Source organism: Electrona antarctica (assembly GCF_951216825.1).
Source record: "Electrona antarctica genome assembly, chromosome: 9".
Classification (NCBI taxonomy): Eukaryota; Metazoa; Chordata; class Actinopteri; order Myctophiformes; family Myctophidae; genus Electrona; species Electrona antarctica.
In genome coordinates, this window is record NC_136790.1 from 19,333,518 (window position 1) to 19,353,295 (window position 19,778).

The window sequence follows — 19,778 nt, forward strand, 5'->3', positions numbered from 1 at the left end:
TCTATGTAAAGCGCCTTGAATAAAGGCGCTATATAAATGCACCCAGGGCTGGCTCGTATATATAGGCCACATAGGCCATGGTCATTTTTCTGCTTTCTACACATTATGAAACTACAGAATGTAAGCTTTCATATGATGTATTGTTCATTGAAATTGGAAAATATTTGAAAAGGATATGACCCTTTGAAACTTTTTGAACCAGAAAACCCTAAGTAGAAAAATTGCCCTGAAAAGATTTCAAAGGAGAAAAAGAAACCTTTTTGAATTTGCATCCTGAAAAGTAAGTTTCTAACATGACAGGTTTCCACCTGACTATAATAGAAAGCAGCTTGCAGAGAGATTAAAAGACTTGAATGAAAACATGTCCAGAGAAAACTTTATTATATACACAACATAAGGGTCACTTTGTCAGACAAACTTAGAAAAAAATAAAGAGGCCACGCCTCCACAGGGGTTTACATGTTGATGACTCGTGACAGCTTCTGGACTCTGTTGAGGAGCAGATCTCCCTTCTTAATGGTCTCCTGGTACTGCCAATTCTTACTGTCAGGTCTAGGGAGGAAAACGGCAACAGTTCAGAGAAATCTGCTTCCCCCTGTTTGAGTTGAGCATCTAAAAATAAACTAATAATACTGCGGTTTGGTCGTTAAAAACAAGTCTTAATTTACCTGTTGGTTTCCACGATCTCATTGACTTTGTCAATTTTGCAATGGAGACGCCCAGCGGCGATGAATCGGGACAGTTCCCTGGGGACAGGAGTGAGATAACGTCACTTAGTACAAAACGGTGGCAGTGAAAACACGGGCCAAACGGAATAGCCACAGATTCTATCAGAGATAAAACCTCTGAATTGTTCGAGCCTGACGATGCCAGAATTAAAACTTTTGTTTTAATGAAATGCATTGTCGATAGAAACTAATGGAATTAAACAAAATGCAATCTTTTTTATGGCCAAGTCCTAAAGTGTGATTTGCGAAACAGTCTGAAAGGAGCCCCCCCCACACACTAGTGCCGTTTAACACAATATGTAAAATGAACATGTTTTAAATATGTTGTTCCTTCCGTTACATACTGCTAAGCAGATTTAGGCTTTAACCTTTGCTTTTATGAAATATTAGAGACCATTAAAAAAATAATAATAATCTAATAAGGACCGATATATCGGCCTGAGTCTAGTTTGTGTGTGTGTGTGTTGAAGACGTACTGGTCTATGAACTCTGTGCTGACCCCGAAGGCCTCGGCCATGTAGCCCAGGGTCAGAGAGCGGTAGGACTCCAGCAGCTGACCATAGGCCTGGATCCTCATCTCCCTCACATAGTAGCGGTAATGAGGGGCAAACAGCCAGTCCTTCTTCATCTCCTGTTCCACCGTGGCTACAGCACGACCACATATATGACACACAAACAAATGGTCAACAAGAGTGCAAAGAAAAACCACCAGGACACTAGATAAATATCAAAACCTAGAGTCTGTTTAAATCATTGGTTCCCAACCTATTTATACTGAAGTACCACCTCAGAAAATATTTGGCTCTCCAAGTACCACCATAACAACTGATGTTAACATACACGAGCGTATACCTGCACTTTTTGTTGCATTCCTAAGCCAATAATGCTGCTGCTCTGACAAAACTGTCTAATCAGCACAACTGATTATATTTCTAATGTGATTAATCTGTTCTCAGATCTTCTATTAACGGCTACAGGTGTGCTGTCATGCTTATTTCAGCCAATAGTAAAACTGTAGTAATACAAATATTTCATTCCACTTTAGTCTTTTTTTCTCCTTTTTGGGCGCTGTGTACCACCAGAGGGGGGCTCAAGTACCACTAGTGGTACTAGTACCGACCAGTGGTTGGGAACCTCTGGTTTAAATTACATGTTATCGACATGCATAGCATACGCGAACAAGTAAATAATGTTGCTGTCGGGCAGAAACCCCTCATGTCCATACTTTAACTGTGTTGTTTTGTAAATTCACACCCTACTTGATCATACCACATCGTCATGTCGTCATCGGCAAGCTCGAAGCGTGGCATGTAGTGACACGTTTTGAGCTTGTAGATCTGCTACTTTAGGCATTTGTTTTATTTGAATCCTGAAAAGTAACAGTTTGGTACATATGAAGTTTCTACCCGACAGAGATGATAACATATATCTGTATAACATGACTGGCGTCATATCTAAACGTATTTGTCAAGGAGCCATGTACAAAGGAATAACCAGTGCTAAACAATCGTTTGTGTGGCTGATGGAGATGAGAAGCTTCATGCCAGTTAAAGGAAACCCTGTGTTGCTCACCCAGAGACTGGAAGAACACGGAGTAACGGCACTCGTACAGAGAGAAGAGGTACTGCCGAATGGTAGGGAGGCCGTGAAGCACCTCCAGGATCTCTGCTCCCTTTATGACCTGCGTGAGACGAGAGAGAACTTCATGTTACACCTTGGGATGGGACACAATTAAAAAATAAAAAATAAACTTCACAGGAATCGTATCGCAGAGATTTAAATTCATCGTGAAACTGTCATGATGATTTACGATTTGTTGAGCTCCAAATTCAGTACCACTTAAACCTGTGTCTTTGCTTATATAACAGACCTGTAAAGATTGCATTTGGTACACTCATATTTCACTCTAGACAAATTGATTCGGCAAAAAATTGCAAATCTACAAGCTGGATAATGTCTGAAGTGAAAATATATGAAAATCTTTAAACATGGAAACGATGACAACGATTAAAATAACTGCAATTAGGGCGATTCGGATTGCGTAATAATTGTGACAGGCCTAACAAGCCAATCTGACACGACGTCAAAACATGTCAAACTGCAGGCTTCTTCATATCCTAACCTTTTCCCGGAGGTCGGGCCTCTTGAGGGCGATCATGCAGACGTAGACTGTGTAAGTGACAAAGGTCTTGTAGTCCATCAGCTCGTAGGAGGTGAAGGTGGAGACGGTGTCCAGGAAGAGCTCGGCTGCCTGCTTGAAGTCCCTGATGGCCACGCAGTACAGGCCCTGGTAGACCTTTAGACGGTTCCTCCTGTCCCAGTCGCCACCCTCCTCAATCAGACTGGAGGGGAAAAACAAGACCATCATGTTTTCAACAACGCTCTGGTGGACACATTTGCAGACACTGGTTCCACACACACACACACACACACACACACACACACACACACACACACACACACACACACACACACACACACACACACACACACACACACACACACACACACACACACACACACACACACACACACACACACACACACACACACACACACACACACACACACACACACACACACACACACACACACACACACACACACACACACACACACACACACACACACACACACACACACACACACACACACACACACACACACACACACACACACACACACACACACACGCCATAAGCAAATCAACCGACGGGGTGCTATGACGTGTGTACACGTCCTAGCGCATCTTCTATGATATCATACGAGAGAAGAATATTCTGAATCTTTCTCTTTTTTCCCCCCCATACGCTTCGCTCTTCGTTCACCCCTGGTCCCGGTCACTTCCTAGTTTACAGGAAGTGCAGAAAGAGCCTTGTATCTGCTCTCTGTGGTTTTGATGGATAAGCTCTTCATTTCTGACTTCTCACCTGCCTCTCGTTTAAAATATGAACGCGAGAGATCATTCAGCGATATTATGGTAACGGGAGCAAGGTAAGCAAGCAAAAATATGTTTTTTTTTCCGGAACAGAAAGGCTTTACAGAGTAAAAGCGGCCATGTCTTCCCGGCACCCCAGAGCTTCTATTTTGAAGGAATCCCGGCGCTGATTGTGTTAAAGTGCGATGCGAGAGGGCGGTCTAGCCAACACCAACTCGGACTGAATCGCTGCCCTCCACTCTCCTATCTAGCTTCAGGGTCTTGAGCTCTACAGTAGTGTTAGTTAGGCTGTCGCGAAAGAGTTCATCTACGGAATTCAAATCAGGCTGTAGTCGGCAGGTGACCACAAGGGTGAGAAGTGGATGGAAGAAGTTCAGAGAACATCCCCATAGCACTGAGGATCCAGTCCAACCCAGCGGTGCCTGGAAAAGCGGACTTTAAACCAATGATAATGATGATGGCCGTCTGCTCTGCTCACCAAGTACATTTTGGGCAAGAAAATAAATGGCAGGTTCAGACAACTTTTGTACCTTTTTGCTTTTTCAGAGTTGCGTGTGATGAGGTCACTGTCCATGTAGAACAGGCCGATCCTCAGCAGGTAGAAGACAATGTCTAGCCTGTGGCCCAGGGCCACCGTCTTGTCATAGGTCTTCCTGAAGGCTGTCAGAGCGCCCTCCTGTGGAAGCACACAGCAAGGACAAGAACATCTCCGTCAACAGGGCTACAGCAGCAGGAAGCCAGTCTAAACATGATCATAATTGCAGCATTTATTTTTCCATAATTGTACATCTGCAAAGTGTTTGAAAAGTGTCCTATAATTTTACTTTAAAGGAGAATTCCATACTAGAAGGCTTTCTTACCTTTATTTGTAGTTCCCACCAACGAGGTCCAGGTGTTATTTTGTGCAAAAGTGCAGTTTGGCCATTTCCTCTACCATAAGCCCTCAATGAATTGAATTGGGCTATGGGGTATTGTGCTAATTCACTTATTTCCATCGCTCAAAAATCAAGTGAATTACCACAAAAACCCAACCCCCATTGAGGGCTTATGGTAGGGGAAATAGCCAATAATGCACTTTTGCACAAAATAACACCTGGACCTCTTTAGTGGGGACGTAACAATTACAAATAAAGGTAAGAAAGCCTTCTAGTATGGAATTCTCCTTTAACACAAATTTTCTCTTCTGGGGGTCCCTGGCACAAAACATTTTCAGATTGGGGCGGGGGCAAATGCATATAATTGTGGAGGGTCCCAAACAAAAATGTTTAAGAAATACAGATTTTGAAGGCATTTGCAGAATCGGCTTCATCTCTCAATGGGATAAAATAAAGATAAAATGACACCTCGGTCTGTCTGGAACCACATTTTCTCCTCAGTGGGTTGACCGATAATAAACCACTGTGAGCACACATTAAGATCTGAACTTGCATGAGGACATTGAGACCATAACTAGCAATACATTTCAATCTTCTACCCCAGTGGTTCCCAAACTTTTTCATGTCAAGGACCCCCAAATTGACACCAATTATCCCACGGCCCCCATTTGAAAAGATATGCCAGGGACCCCCACATTAAGAGAAGATTTGTACGGCTCTAGCAGTGATTCTCAACCCGTTTAAATTTCAAGGATCCCCAGTTTGACATGCATCAGTCTACAGACCCCCCCATTTAATGGCATTTCTATCTCTGGGACCCCAATTTATATTGTAAAATCAATGTCAATTTAACTCTCAAGAGTTACAGACCCATATGTGGGTCCATTTGGTTCCAAACTATCATTTAGCTGGGGACCCCCTGGAACTCCCTCAAGAACGACCCCTAGGGGTCCCCAGACCCCACTTCGGGAACCACTGTTCTACCTTATCTCCAATGCGGATGAGATACTCTGCTTTGGCCATCATGGCGTCTCGGATCTCGCTCTCTCCCAGGTTCGTCTCGGCGTCGTCCAGGACCTCGTCGAGACGCTTGAGCTCCTCCTCGTTGGCCTTCTTCATCTTGCTGAGCAGGTCGCCGTCCAGCTGCCACTTCAGGTCCTTGCACAGCACCTCGTAGTAGGGAGCCATGTCTAAGAACACCACGTGAAAGAAAGACCATGTTGTTGCCATCGCCGTCTGGTACATTTAATCAGTAGGAATAACACAAGGCTTGATGCGACTAAATATTAGTCATTAATATCCCCCCCCCCCCCCCCCCCCCCAGTTAAATGATAGTTCAATCTTCATGTTTATTAATACATAAACAAGACAATGAATACTAGAGAGTAACAAGAATGGATATTTTGACCAGAGTTGCACTGTCCATATCACATACAGACATAGTACTGTACAGTAGTCAGTAGCCTACAGTAAATTAATTGTAGACCAAAATGACAGACCACATCATACAGTAGTGGGGTACCAGAGAGATAACCCCAATCAACACCTTTTAGGCACCTGAAGAGACCTGATAAACAAATGCACGTGTCTACTGTCTACTGAATCAAATTATTTCAGAATTATTATTCTATTTATGCTACTGTCTAACCGTAGCGTCGGTGTTACAAGATATTGGGTCTCATTTCTGGAAACACACTGGTATGATTGTCTCTTGTAATCGCGCTGATGCGTGTTTATTATGGTATAAGGGTGTTCTTTCTCTATGTATGATGTTATTTGTCTTTAATTGACGCCTGAGTCGAGAGACAAAGTTGATTGACATCAATCGTGACGTTTTACAATGGGCAAAAAACATGTACGCTCCCATCGCGACAACGCCGGGGAGGAGGCCACGTTCCAAGTAACCACCCCGACGACCACCAGGCACCAACCACGCACACAATAACTGCATTCTATCATACACAGGTAGACGTTCGTGTTATTATGAATCATTAAATCAAATTACTGTTGGCTCTGATGGAGTCCATGAGCTCACTCTTCACCGCGGCGTCCTGTTTGTGTCCCTCCATGGTCAACAGAAACTTTAGCTGAGCTATCCTCAGGTCTGGGTTCTTGGGCAGACCCTCCTCTTCTAGGTTCTCCTGAGGCATGGCTGACGACTTAGTATAGCAGTGTGTGATAATATATAAAAGACGAAAAATACAAAAATATCTCTAGAAGGGGTTTCTTTGTGCTGGAGAAGCTTCTGTTCTTCTTCTCTCCTGTCTGTCTGCTGCTGCTAGCGGCTAGCCTCAACGATGACTACAGAAAATTGAGAAAAACACTGCACTGCCGCTTCCGCCGGAAAACAAGGATTTCTTCAATGGTCGGTCGGTGTTTGTTTTCCGCGTTGCCAGATTTTGTGAGGGAGAAAAGCAACCAGGGTTAAAAATGTTAAAGAATTACAAATATGATGTGAACATGCACGGTACAGACTTGATTTTATCCATCAACTTCTTGTTTATGCCACAAAATGACTGGATACTATACGTTGCGTTATAAGAATGTTTGTAGATCTATTAGATCTTTAACTACACAAATCTTGTATGGGGTCCCTGCTGGCAAAATATTTTCAGGTGGGGTTCTGCGGACAAATCATAGACTGTAAAAAAAAAATAGGGACAAATACATGGACAGCATAGGAAGAAAAAAAAACTGCAACTGCCAAGTGACAAGTGAAAAAAGAAACCACCCCAAAGTCGCTTATAATAAGCAGACATGGCAACGCTGCCCCTACCGCCTTGGTTTATTTTTTACTTTCAAAGCACATAGCGCAACCTACTGGATGCAACCTGTGGTCCTCCAAGGCAAGGCAGTGAGTGATTCTTCTTGATTGATTGATTGATTGATTGATTGATTGATCTGCTTGCAGAAGTTTCTTGATCCTGCTATGGATGTTGATCATAACAGCATATTGAAAGCCAAAATGACAATATATGCATGCACATATATATGCACAATATATGTCTGTCGTGCGAAGTGCACATCTTTTAAACATCCGTTATATATATACATACAGGCATGGGCATATCATGGCAGTATAATATTCGGTAAGTATCATGGTCAGTATCACGGCAGCCGACAGGCTTCTTTTTTAAAGTGGGAAATTTAGTATAGGGCGGCTATAGTCTTTTTTTTGGCCTATTGGCCTAAAATATTGTCTATATACATACATTCATGAATCCACTTGCTGACCGGCTGTCAGTATTGAGCAATTGTTTTAATAGGGGTTTCTTGTGTAACCTGACTCCGCCAGATGGGGCAGCAGAGAGTAACAGTGTACTCTCTGCTGGCCCATCTGGCGGAGTCAGGTTATTTCTTGTGACCCTATACCATTAACATCCTATGTAAGGGAAAAATGTCAAACTTTCCTTATGCTTTAAGTAGCATGTGCCATGTCAAACTAGGGGGTTTTCATGATTCTGAATCCATTCCAAGCATTAGTTTTGCACAAAAAACACAAAAAAACGCTAAAAACAGCCATAGCCACTTGACCAAATGTGCCCAAAATGTGCTGACCTCATCACATTTGTGCTAATTTCATCACATTTGTCATGACGGCTATGGCCATTTTTAGCCCAAGAAGTGTTTTTTGTGCAAAACTAATGCTTGGAATAGATTCAGAATCATGAAAATCCCCTATAGTTTGACATGTCACATGCTACTTAAAGGACAACTTTAGTTTTTTTTCAAACAAGGTTCATGTTTTAGGTTGTTATGAGAGAAAGTAAAAGATGAGTGTTAATTTTTTTTCATTTGCTGCTTTCTTTCGTTTTAGGGATTTTAGCTGTTTTTGACAGGGGGGCGGGGGCATTCGAGCATGGGGCTAAATATGTATTTCTTTACAAAATTTTATAGCGATTTATTTTTTTATTATTTACTATAGTACTAATAGACCCCAGAAAATTACATCTGGTCACAGAAGATCACAGGATCTACTGAATGTGAAGGTAGCCTACTGGGGGGGAAGCCACACTGTGTGTCAAAGGGTCAAAATGTCAGTTTGACACATTCAGTAGATCCTGTGATCTTTTGTGGACAAATGTAATTTCTTGGGGTCTAGTAGGACTATAGTAAATAATACAAAAATAAATCGCTATAAAATGTTGTAAAGAAATACATATTTAGCCCTGTGCTCGAATGCCCCCGCCCCCCTGTCAAAAACAGCTAAAATCCCTAAAACGAAAGAAAGCAGCAAATAAATAAAAAATTACACTCACATTTTACTTTACTTTTACTTTCTTTCTAATAACAACCTAAAACATGAACCTTGGTTGAAAAAAACTAAAGTTGTCCTTTAAAGCATAAGGAAAGTTTGGCATCTTTGCCTTATATTGGATGTTAATGGTATAGGGTCACAAGAAACCCCTATAAAAAATTGCTCAATACCGACAGCCGGTCAGCAAGAAGTGGATTCATGAATGTATGTATATAGACAATATTTTAGGCCAATAAAAAAAGAGAAAATTTCCCACCCCACAAGCCCGGCTGCCGGACTATGAACAGAATTATTGGTGGCACGGTGGCGCAGTCGGTATAGCACTGTCGCCTCACAGCTAGAAGGTCCAGGGGTCGATTCCCACCGGGGACGCTGTGGGTGTGTCCTGATTCATTGATTGATTGAAATATTTATTAACAGTCTGCAGAATGGGTACATTTCACATGAAAGCACAACTCAATACAAAGACTGTTACTGTGGACGACACACTGATAAACTGATGAACACTTGTTTACAACAGGGTCCACCTTTTTCAATTCATCAGAGCATTTAGAGACGTAGCCTGGTTACAAATATATACTTCACCGTGTGAAGTGAAGGGTGCTCTTATCATTATACATCATCATACATCATCTCATGAACTGAACTGAACTGAACTGAACTGAACTGAACTGAACTGAACTGAACTGAACTGAACTGAACTGAACTGAACTGAACTGACCTAATTTCTCCTTTCATTGTCAATGGCAGATATTGAGACGTGTGGGGACAAAAGCTGTATATAGGAGGGGGGCTAGCGCCCCTCAAAAACAGGAAGTCACGTAAGGAGGTAAAAAGGTCAAATAAACATCCATCCTACCGGGGGAACTCCCCCCTGTCAGGTGATAAGAAGCGGCCTGCTCACTCCTCATGCATTGAAGGAAGCATGAGCTTCCCCAGCCAGAGTAGCGCCCAGGATTACAGTTTAGGCTTTTTGTTTTCATTCAAGTTTTGTTTATTCTCGAAATTACACTGAGTAATCAAACTCATTTTCAGTGTCGTCGAGTAATACAATACAATACAACAATACAATATAATACAGAAAAAATCACACCCGTGTGAACTGAGTGGTGCAAGGTCTTATATAGCCTGATCAGCTGTGGTCTGACGTAATGTCTGACGTAATGAAATCACACCCGTGTGAACTGGGTGACCATAGCAACCATGCTAAATTTTTTTGGTACGAACAGACACGGGTACATTTTTTTGGTACGAACACACACGGGTACAAAGCCAGTTGTTGGAGTGGTTTACACCACTCAAAAAACATCACAATACAGAAGATCAGGAAAAGAAAAACAAAAGATATACATGTGAATTACATAGGTTTACAATTTAATGTCTGACGTAATGAAATCACACCCGTGTGAACTGGGTGACCATAGCAACCATGCTCATTTTTTGGTACGAACAGACAGACAGACACGTAAACTAACAAAGCCAGTTGTAGGAGTGGTTTACACCACTCAAAAATAAAAAGCTAAGACAAATTTCAAAATGATCTAAAACAGTTACATATTGTGGGGGTCTGTATGCTCACCAAGGTTCAAGGGTACCAATGTGGTCAGTTTCAATGTCGTTTGCAGGTTATTCCATGTATTAGGGCCACAGAAGCCAAAAGCAGATCTACCAAGTTCAGAGCTAACTTTTGGTACCCTGAATTTGTCACCGGTTGAAACAATGGGTTACAAAATCGTGGGATTACAAAAATCACACCCGTGTGAAGTGAGGGCCGCTCTTATCATCGTACATCATCATGGCGTAGCATGTATATTTGCTCGTCCACATATGACGTACATTCTCCATTCATTGTCAATGGGAATTTAATGTTTGTGTAAGACGAAAATCTACACTAATAGCTGAATATAGGAGGGGCTAGCGCCCCTAAAATATCACACCCATGTGAAGTGAGGGGCGGTCTTAACATCGTACGTCATCTCATTCCGGCCAATCAGAATTTGCGTCCTCACCTTCGTCTTCAATGTTTGAGGCTTGGGCTAAAAATGGCCATAGCCGTCATGACAAATGTGTTTTGTGTTTACACAAACACTCAAAATTGTCCATTCATTATGGAGTGGGAACAGTATCAAAAGTGTCACGGTAAATCTTACATATTTGTAACTCACAAGTTCAGATTTGCAACTCACGTGAGTGAACTCACAGGTTCACATTTGTGTTTTGTATCCACAAGTTCAGATTTGTGTTTTGTATCTGTATTTCGCATCTGTGTTTCGCATCTGTGTTTTGTATTTGTGTTTTATATTTGTGTTTTATATTTGTGTTTTGTATCTGTAATTTGCATCTGTGTTTTGTATCCGTGTTTCGCATCTGTGTTTTGTATTTGTGTTTTGTATTTGTGTTTTGTATCTGTAATTTGCATCTGTGCTTTGTATCCGTGTTTCGCATCTGTGTTTGAAACACAAATACAAAACACAGTTGTGAATCACAGATACAAAACACAGATGCAAATTACAGATACAAAAGACAAATACAAAACACAAATACAAAACACAGATGCGAAACACGGATACAAAACACAAAATACAAATCTGAACTTGTGGATACAAAACACAAATTTGAACCTGTGAGTTCACTCACGTGAGTTGCAAATCTGAACTTGTGAGTTACAAATCTGTGAGACCTTTGAGACTGTGCTAAAACTCTGCTGCTCTACTTTTGAGATTCTTCTGACATTGGGCGTTAACAAATGTCATCATTGGCTGAGGGAATCTGTCAATCATTCTGATTGACAGATTCCTCGGCCAATCAGATCGGTCCGCCTTCAGCCAATCCTATGGCTCTAACGCCCTGGGGGCACGCTGGTCCATAGCTCTAATGCCCTATGGTGGGGGGCACGCTGGTCCATAGCTTTAACGCCCGGGGGGCACGCTGGTCCATAGCTCTAATGCCCTATGGCGGGGGGCACGCTGGTCCATAGCTCTAATGCCCTATGGCGGGGGGCACGCTGGTCCATAGCTCTAATGCCCTATGGTGGGGGGCACGCTAGTCCATAGCCCTAACGCCCAATGGCAGGGGCCAATCTGTCAATCAGAATGATTGACAGATTCCCTCAGCCAATGATGACGTTCGTTAACGCCCAATGTCAGAAGAGTCTCAATAGTAGAGCAGCAGTTTTAGCACAGTCTCAAAGGTCTCACAGATTTGTAACTCACAAGTTCAGATTTGCAACTCACGTGAGTGAACTCACAGGTTCACATTTGTGTTTTGTATCCGTGTTTCGCATCTGTGTTTTGTATTTGTGTTTTGTATTTGTGTTTTGTATTTGTGTTTTGTATCTGTAATTTGCATCTGTGTTTTGTATCTGTGTTTCACAACTGTGTTTTGTATTTGTGTTTCAAACACAGATGCGAAACACGGATACAAAACACAGATGCAAATTACAGATACAAAACACAAATACAAAACACAAATACAAAACACAGATGCGAAACACGGATACAAAACACAGATGCAAATTACAGATACAAAACACAAATACAAAACACAAATACAAAACACAGATGCGAAACACGGATACAAAACACAGATGCGAAATACAAATACCAAACACAAATCTGAACTTGTGGATACAAAACACAAATGTGAACCTGTGAGTTCACTCACGTGAGTTGCAAATCTGAACTTGTGAGTTACAAATATGTAAGATTTACCGTGACACTTTTGATACTGTTCTGACCCCATAATTCATTGTCAATGGCATTTAATGTTTGTGTTAGGACATAGGAGCGTCAAAAATAAAAGACAGAGAGAGAATTATGGCCAGAATCATGGTCCATGTTAAGTATCATGACAGTATCATGTCAGTGTCATGTTAGCTCGGTACTTTTATTTATATTCGGATTCAGCTCAAAATGGGGGCATGGTGGCACAGTTGGGCACAGTTGGTAGTGCTGTCGCCTCACAGCTAGAAGGTCCTGGGTTCGATTCCCGCTCGGGACGCTGTGGGTGCTGGCGGCGTGTTTCCTCCTCCGCGTCATCAGTGCCCATACCCGAGGCGGGGTTGGCGAAAGGGCCTTTCTGTGTGGAGTTTGCATGTTCTCCCCGTGTCCCATTGGGTAGGTACCCTCACAAAAAACATGCAGTAATCCTGGTCTCTAAACTGCCTCCCCCTGGCCAGCCGGGGCGCCTGATGGAGGGGAAAGGAACTGGTTGGAATAACGTGTTCCTTCCACGCGCTACGTCCAACCAGGGAAACTCCCCCCTGTCAGGTGTAAAGGAGCAACTTGGACACTCAGGCATGAAGGAAGCATGAGTTCAAGTCCGTTGCTCTCCCCAAGTCCCCCATATATGGGGACTAGGTTGGCGGAGGGTGTGTAGAGCCCAGGATCACAATAGATAATTGACACAGGGGTGAAAAATGGGTTACAAAATCGTGGGATAAAAATTATAGAAAAAGAAAAGCCTGCGGAAGCCCATTGGAAAAGAGACAACTTGTTCTTGACTCATGTCTGTATCATATTATTATGGTCAGTATCATGTCTGTATCATGTCATTATCATGGTAGTATCATGTCATTATCATGGTAGTATCATGTCAGTATCATGTCTGTACTCTATCATGTCAAGCTGCGAGAAGATTCGGTGATGCAACAAATAGTATAGTAGACTATGTTTGGTACCAACATTTCCCTAGTGCCCACTCTTCTCAGGTGCCCAGTTTTCCCGGTGCCCACTCTGTTTTGGTGCCCAGATTTCACTAGTGCCCACTCTTCTCCCCCAAAGTGCCCACTCTTCTGGGTACCCGCAGGGGGGGAGCAACAACGGTCACAAGCATCTATCTGCATAGAAGAATGTCTTCTTCGTTCTTTCTTTTTGAGTGGTGCAACCACTCCCTTACGGAGCTATGTGTGTGGGTGGGTGGGTGGCTGGGTGGGTGCGTCTGAGCACGAAAACAGCATGGTTGTTTTTCACCACCTGTGCGCAACCTAAAACACACACGCACATATTAACTTTATATATGGTGATTTCGAGTGTGCCAGTACAGTACAGTACAGTACAGTACAGTACAGTACAGTAGAGGGACCCCCACACGGTAACTATGTCATTTCTCAACTGTTTCGGAAGCGGGGCGGCTCACCAGAATCGGGCCTGCACCCTAGGTGCGTACGCACCTGTGGGTCTGGAACACCCCCCCCCCCCCCCCCCGGGGACCCCCACATGGAGTTGCACCACTCACTTCACATGGGTGTGATTTTTGTACATTTATGGAATTCCTTTTGTTTATGTTTTACATTTCCTTTTTATTTTTGAAGATTAGTTGATTTTTCTTATCGTAAAAAACGTGCAAAAAAAACATTAAGATATCAGTATCAGTATTTAGCTGTCATTCATTTTGTGTACAGTATTTGTTTAATTTGACTTGACATTTTGATTTGATTTTAGTTTACAATGTTAATTAGTCTTATTGTATTTTACTTTTTTTATTTAATATTTGTAGTTTTTACTTTAAGTCTGTATTGTATTTGCTTTGTTCAGGACACCATGCAAGAAGATTAGAGCCTCATTCCTCAGTCTCTTAAATTAATGGGGATCTTTTTTAATAAACATTATCAGAAACATTGCAGCACCCTGTAGCACCTTGCAGCACCCTTCAAAACCATTCACAAATAACGCCTGATCTCCCCCTTGTCCATTTGTACACATAGTGTTTTATATTTGTTGACGATATTGTATTTGTGTTATTTTTATGCTATGTTGATGAATTGAATACATAGGGCCACAATGGAAACAAGTCCCCAGGACTTTTTTGTGTCATCCTTTTAGCCCATGTCTGATTCTTTTGATTCCATTTTTCACTCTCTCTGATTTACAGACTTTTAAGGGACCTAACTACCCAGCTAAATGATTGGTAGTTACTAGTTGGGATCTCTGGGGATCCCAAGACCCTATGTTGAGAACCACTATACTAGAGTGCGATGATTAGAAAACAACATTGTGAAACTCCTCCCTGTGAGGTCCCCTTTATTTCCAGCCATCCACTGTTTTCCAGATACTGTTCTTTTTGTTCGCTGATGGCATCGTGTCAGACAAATTAAGTTTGGTTCGACAAAGCTGTTTCAAAGGCTCAGGATCGATAGCCTGATCGCGCATGATTGCGATACATTTCTCTTCCAGCACCTGTATGTTTACCGTGCAAGACCTCTTCTTCTCCAGGATCTCAGCCCCTACTGTTCGAATTTGTTCCTCCAGATCTTTAATCCAATGCTCCGTGAAGCTGGACTTTAGAGCCAAAGTCCGGTTCTTTTTAAGCAGCTTATGTCTCTCTGTCTTCCAGCTCATCTCCTTCATGGCCATCTCTTTCCCGAACGTGCTCTCCTTAGCTTTACAATCCTCTGCCCAGAGCTTCTCTTTGCTCCTAGTTTCAGTCCTCTGTTGGATCTGCTGGCGCTGGATTTTATCTATCTCCACCTTCGATTTTTCCTCGTCCCCCTTCAAATCCTTCTTGAGGTTGGTCATTTTGGCAGTGTGCTCTTTACGCATGTTTTTTAATTCGTCATTTAACTTCATCATCTCCTTGATCTCGCTCTCAGCCTTGATGAGTTTCTCGCTGTTTGTCTCGCACTCTATTCTCATCTTCAATCGCTCCCGTTCCCGATTCTTCTCCTGTTTCGCGATCTCGATCTTGAAGCGCAGCGACATACCTTCCCGCTGACCCGTGATCTGATTGTCTTTGAACTGCATCTCTTGAGAGAGGAGTTTCTCTGTCTCCTTCCTTAAGGCCTCCTCCCTCTCCATTGAGGTCTTGGCCTTCTCCATTCTGAACGAGAGCTCTGCGTTCTTCTCACCGATGGGCTGATGTATGCTCAGGGCTTCTTTGAGCTTCATCTGGATCTCATTGCCAATCAAACAATACTCCTTGTATTCCATTTCAAGGGCCTTGACCGCCTGGTCATCTTCGTCGTCGTCCCTCTCCAGCTGATGGAACTCGCGTAGCGACTCCTGCCATAATATTCTCTCCTTTGAAATTATGTAATCGCCCATTGTTCCTATTGTTCCTAGGAGAGAATTTTCTATTACCTCCTTCTCCTTCTCCTTTGGAATATTGGCGACATCGGCCATTGTGCCGTCTCCTGCTTATTCAAGTCTGCACGGCTCACAATGGTTCAAAACTCTGTGATTGTCGCTGAAGATGTGCTCGGCGAAACTGAAGATGTGCTCAGCGAAACTCAGTGAATGACGCTGAAAAGGTGTTCAGCGAAAGTCAAAAGATTGTCACTGAACTGCCATATGTATATAAATGAATATAAATGAGGGCAAGTCATACGTCACATCGCTGTTGTCAGAACAGCCGTGACTGAGAAGTGACGTAAGCCTGCTCTCATATATGGTCGAAAGAAAGTGCATGTAATCATGTACTATTCTGTGCTACATTTATGTTTCTGTTAATAACCTAGAAGCTTCATACAAAAGTAACTTGTAACTAAAGTTTTCAAACAATCCTAGTGGAGTTGAATAGATGTATAAAGTATTGAAAAATGGACATGCTCAAAGTAGCCTAAAAGTAAAAAACTGTAAATGTACTTAGTTACTTACCACCACTGCCTATACCAAGGGTTCCCTGAGATCCCAGAATGATCATATTTGAACACAGACATTCTAGGGCTATTAAAACCCATTTAGGCCTGACATCGAAGTCTTCTGAAAGAATATATATTCAAAGATTTGTGCCGCATTTTCACGATTTTTCAAAAATAGCAGACCTACAAGCTCGTAGCGCGCCACTCGCTGCTGAGCTTGTAGATCTGCTATTTTTCAATAGCTAAAGTATAACATATTGCTTAGTTAAAACACCAAAAGTGGTTCCCGCCCAGAATCTGTTAACAATATTGGAAAGGTGATTAGGAAAGCCAGACAATAATGCCAGATCATATTTTTGGCTGGTAGGAGCGTCACAGAAAAAGCGAAACAAAGAGTGACTTGTCCAACGGACAAGTAGAATTTTGATGCACTTGTCCGGGAAGATTTATTACTTGTCCCGGACAAGCGGACAAGCCTTAAGGCCTATTCATGGATCCATGTCTGTATTTTCGGTGGTGACTATGAATAACGCTTTAATGTCAAACCCTGTAGGGCCTTCAAATACAGTACTTTTCTAACAGACGGAAGGCAATTGACTTTATTACCAATAAAATAATATTAAAGAAACTGGTTAACTGGTTAATATGAGTACAGTCACTTTAAAAGCGTCATTTTGCTTAACCGGGCAGCGCTGGTTGGCAGGTATCAATACACTTTTCAACTGACATGTATGTGCCAGCATGGGTGATTACATTTAATTCTTGGTCGCCTCTTGTCTTCATTGTTTAAACAAGTCATGCGACGTCATCGATAACAGGCTTGATAAGCCCAAAGCTCCATCCCGACTCCTGACCCATGGTTTGGAAACCATTGGCCGCCCTATAGTATAGGCCAATGGAAAGTGACATGCGCCTGCTCTCATATAGTATAGGCCCTATACTATATGAGAGCAGGCGCATGTCACTTTCCTGTCACGGCTGCTCTAGCCTCGGACACTGCAGTCGTTTTGTTTTCAAAGAAAAACAAATCACACCCATGTGAAGTGAGGGGCGCTCTTATCATCATATATCTCATTCTGGCCAATCACAGTTTGCGTCCTCACTTTTCCGTCTTCACTTTTGTCTTAAATGTTTACACAAACCCGGAAAGCTGGGCATAGGAGGGGCTATAGCGCCCATAAAATTAAAAAAAAGAAGCCTGGGTGATCCCCTGGAAATGTGGCATAGCAGGGCTATGCTACTCTCTCTCTGTCTCTCTCTCTCTCCTTGATTAGATCATGCCCTGCACCTGTATCTCTCTCTCTCACACACACACACACACACACACACACACACACACACACACACACACACACACACACACACACACACACACACACACACACACACACACACACACACACACACACACACACACACAGCCGCCGTCCGTCTCCAGTGCTAGATTGGCCCGCCCCCCTCTATGCCCAGAAAAGTACATGAGGGCTCTTTGAGGCCAAGGCTGTTCTGACGACATCGACGTGACGTATGACCTGCCCTCATTTATATATGAGTCGGTTCAGAGTCAATCTCATCATTCAATCAGAATTAGGCTTGAGTGAGCTTCAAACCGCTGTGAACTGAGCAGACTTGAGCAGGAGATCATCAGACAACAATGAGCGATTACAATATTACAAAGGAGCGAATATCATGGTTGAAGTCGTTGCGCATGTTCCATCAGCTGGAGAGGGACGATGAGGAGCAGGACAGGGCGGTCAATGCCCTCGAACGTCAACAAAAGGACCACCAGTTGCATGGCGAAGACCTTATAAAAAGGCTTGAGGCCGCCATAAAGGCACAGGCGCCCATCGATCAGAAGCACGAAGAACTTGTGTACAAAGTGGACAAGGCCAAGACCGCCATGGAAAGGGAGAGGTCCAGCAGAAAGAGCGTGGAGAAACTCCTTTGCCAGGAGATGCAGTTAAAGGACAGTCTGATAGGGATGCAGCGGGAATTGTTGGAACAGCGCTTCGGGTTTGAGATAGAGAAGAAGCAGACAGACTGGGAGCGGGAGCGCGTTCAGATGAATTATGACAGCGTGAGCTTCAGTGGGAAACTCATCATCGCGGAGGCCGAGATCAAGGAGATGATGAAGAGCCAGGACGCACAGGCGGTCATGAAGAAAGCGCACTACGACAACATGGTCTGCCTCAAGGATGCGTTAAAGAAAGACGAGAAGAAATGGAAAGGGGGGATAGAAAAGGTTCGGTGCCAGAAGACCGTACAGAAGACTGAAGTGAGGAGCAAAGATCTTCTCCGGGCAGAGGAGCGCAAAGCTAAGGTGATCGAGTTCAGGAGAGAGACGGCCATGAGGGGCATAGCCTGGAAGAAGGAGAGAAGTAAGATGGTTAAAAACAATCGGGTTTTGATTCTAAAGTCCTGCTTCACGGAGCATTGGATTAACGATCTGGGGGAACAGATTCGATCGGTAGGGGCTGAGATCCTAGAGATAAAGAAGTCTCTCGCGCTAGAACTACAGGAACTGGAGGAGAAATGTCTCACATTCTTACACAAGCAGGGTATCGATCCTGAGCCATTGAAAGAGCTTTGCCGAACCAAACTCGATTTGGACGACATGGTGCCATCGGGGAAAAGGAAGAACAGTATCTGGAAAGTAGTGGATGGCTGGAAATGAAGATGACGTCACAGGGAGGAGTTTCACTGGAACTGATGTCATATGGGAGCCAAGTCTATGGACTTTTAAATGTTTTTAGAGTACTAAGCATGATGTCTTATGGCAGCCAGCCAAGTCAAACATGTAAAATGGACTTTTAAATGTTTTTTAGAGTACTAAGCAAGATGTCATATGGCAGCCAAGTCTATGGACTTTTAAATGTTTTTGTCTTTGTTTAGAGTGTGATTGTTTAAAGGAGTGAGGCGCCCCGCACTTCAATGTTTTTCCTCCATCAGCGCCATGGACATTTGAACTCAATATGACAACCTAGTTATCATGTCAAGCCACATTTATCTGTTCTGTGTATAGATATACATATTTTTGTTCTCAGTATTGGAACACATGCCTGTTTTGTTATGCAAATACCCGCTGTACCCGTTTGTAAGGTTCTTCGCAGTACCCATTATCATAGTAGTTGGATGCCACGCAGTCTTCGGCGTCATATTGATGACATCAGTGATCTCTGGGGATAAATATATCAATAAATTGATAATATGTGGAGAACGGCCACACATGCTTAGTTTGAAGCTTCTCATGACGCACGCACACACGCACGCACGCACGCACGCACACACGCACGCACGCACGCACACACACACACGTACACACTATTGTATTACTATTTTTGCCCATGTATTTCATTATCAGAGGAACAATCAGTGCTTAATTTATGCCACTGATTCTCAGTAT

General features: G+C 43.0%; 1 protein-coding gene across 1 annotated transcript; it reads right to left on the minus strand.

Annotated features, from left to right (window-relative positions):
* Positions 1–364: 364 nt before the first annotated feature.
* On the minus strand, positions 365–6,902 carry psmd6 (proteasome 26S subunit, non-ATPase 6). Its single transcript, XM_079511150.1, has 8 exons — positions 6,547–6,902; positions 5,526–5,731; positions 4,197–4,342; positions 2,851–3,070; positions 2,301–2,409; positions 1,205–1,373; positions 669–746; positions 365–552 (listed from the first exon to the last, which is right to left on the minus strand). The coding sequence occupies exons 1-8, from the start codon at positions 6,689–6,691 to the stop codon at positions 456–458; spliced, it is 1,170 nt and encodes a 389-aa protein (XP_079367276.1). The 5' UTR covers positions 6,692–6,902; the 3' UTR covers positions 365–455.
* Positions 6,903–19,778: the final 12,876 nt, after the last annotated feature.

What these genes read in the sequence shown, in the direction of transcription:
- psmd6 (XM_079511150.1), bottom strand. Translation starts at nt 6,691, where the DNA reads ATGCCTCAGGAGAACCTAGAAGAGGAGGGTCTGCCCAAGAACCCAGAC. An exon ending in CGTGTTCTTCCAGTCTCTGG is followed by an intron (nt 1,374 to 2,300) that starts GTGAGCAACACA and finishes GTCGTGCTGTAG; the next exon opens with CCACGGTGGAACAGGAGATG. An exon ending in AGCACAGAGTTCATAGACCA is followed by an intron (nt 747 to 1,204) that starts GTACGTCTTCAA and finishes TCCTGTCCCCAG; the next exon opens with GGAACTGTCCCGATTCATCG.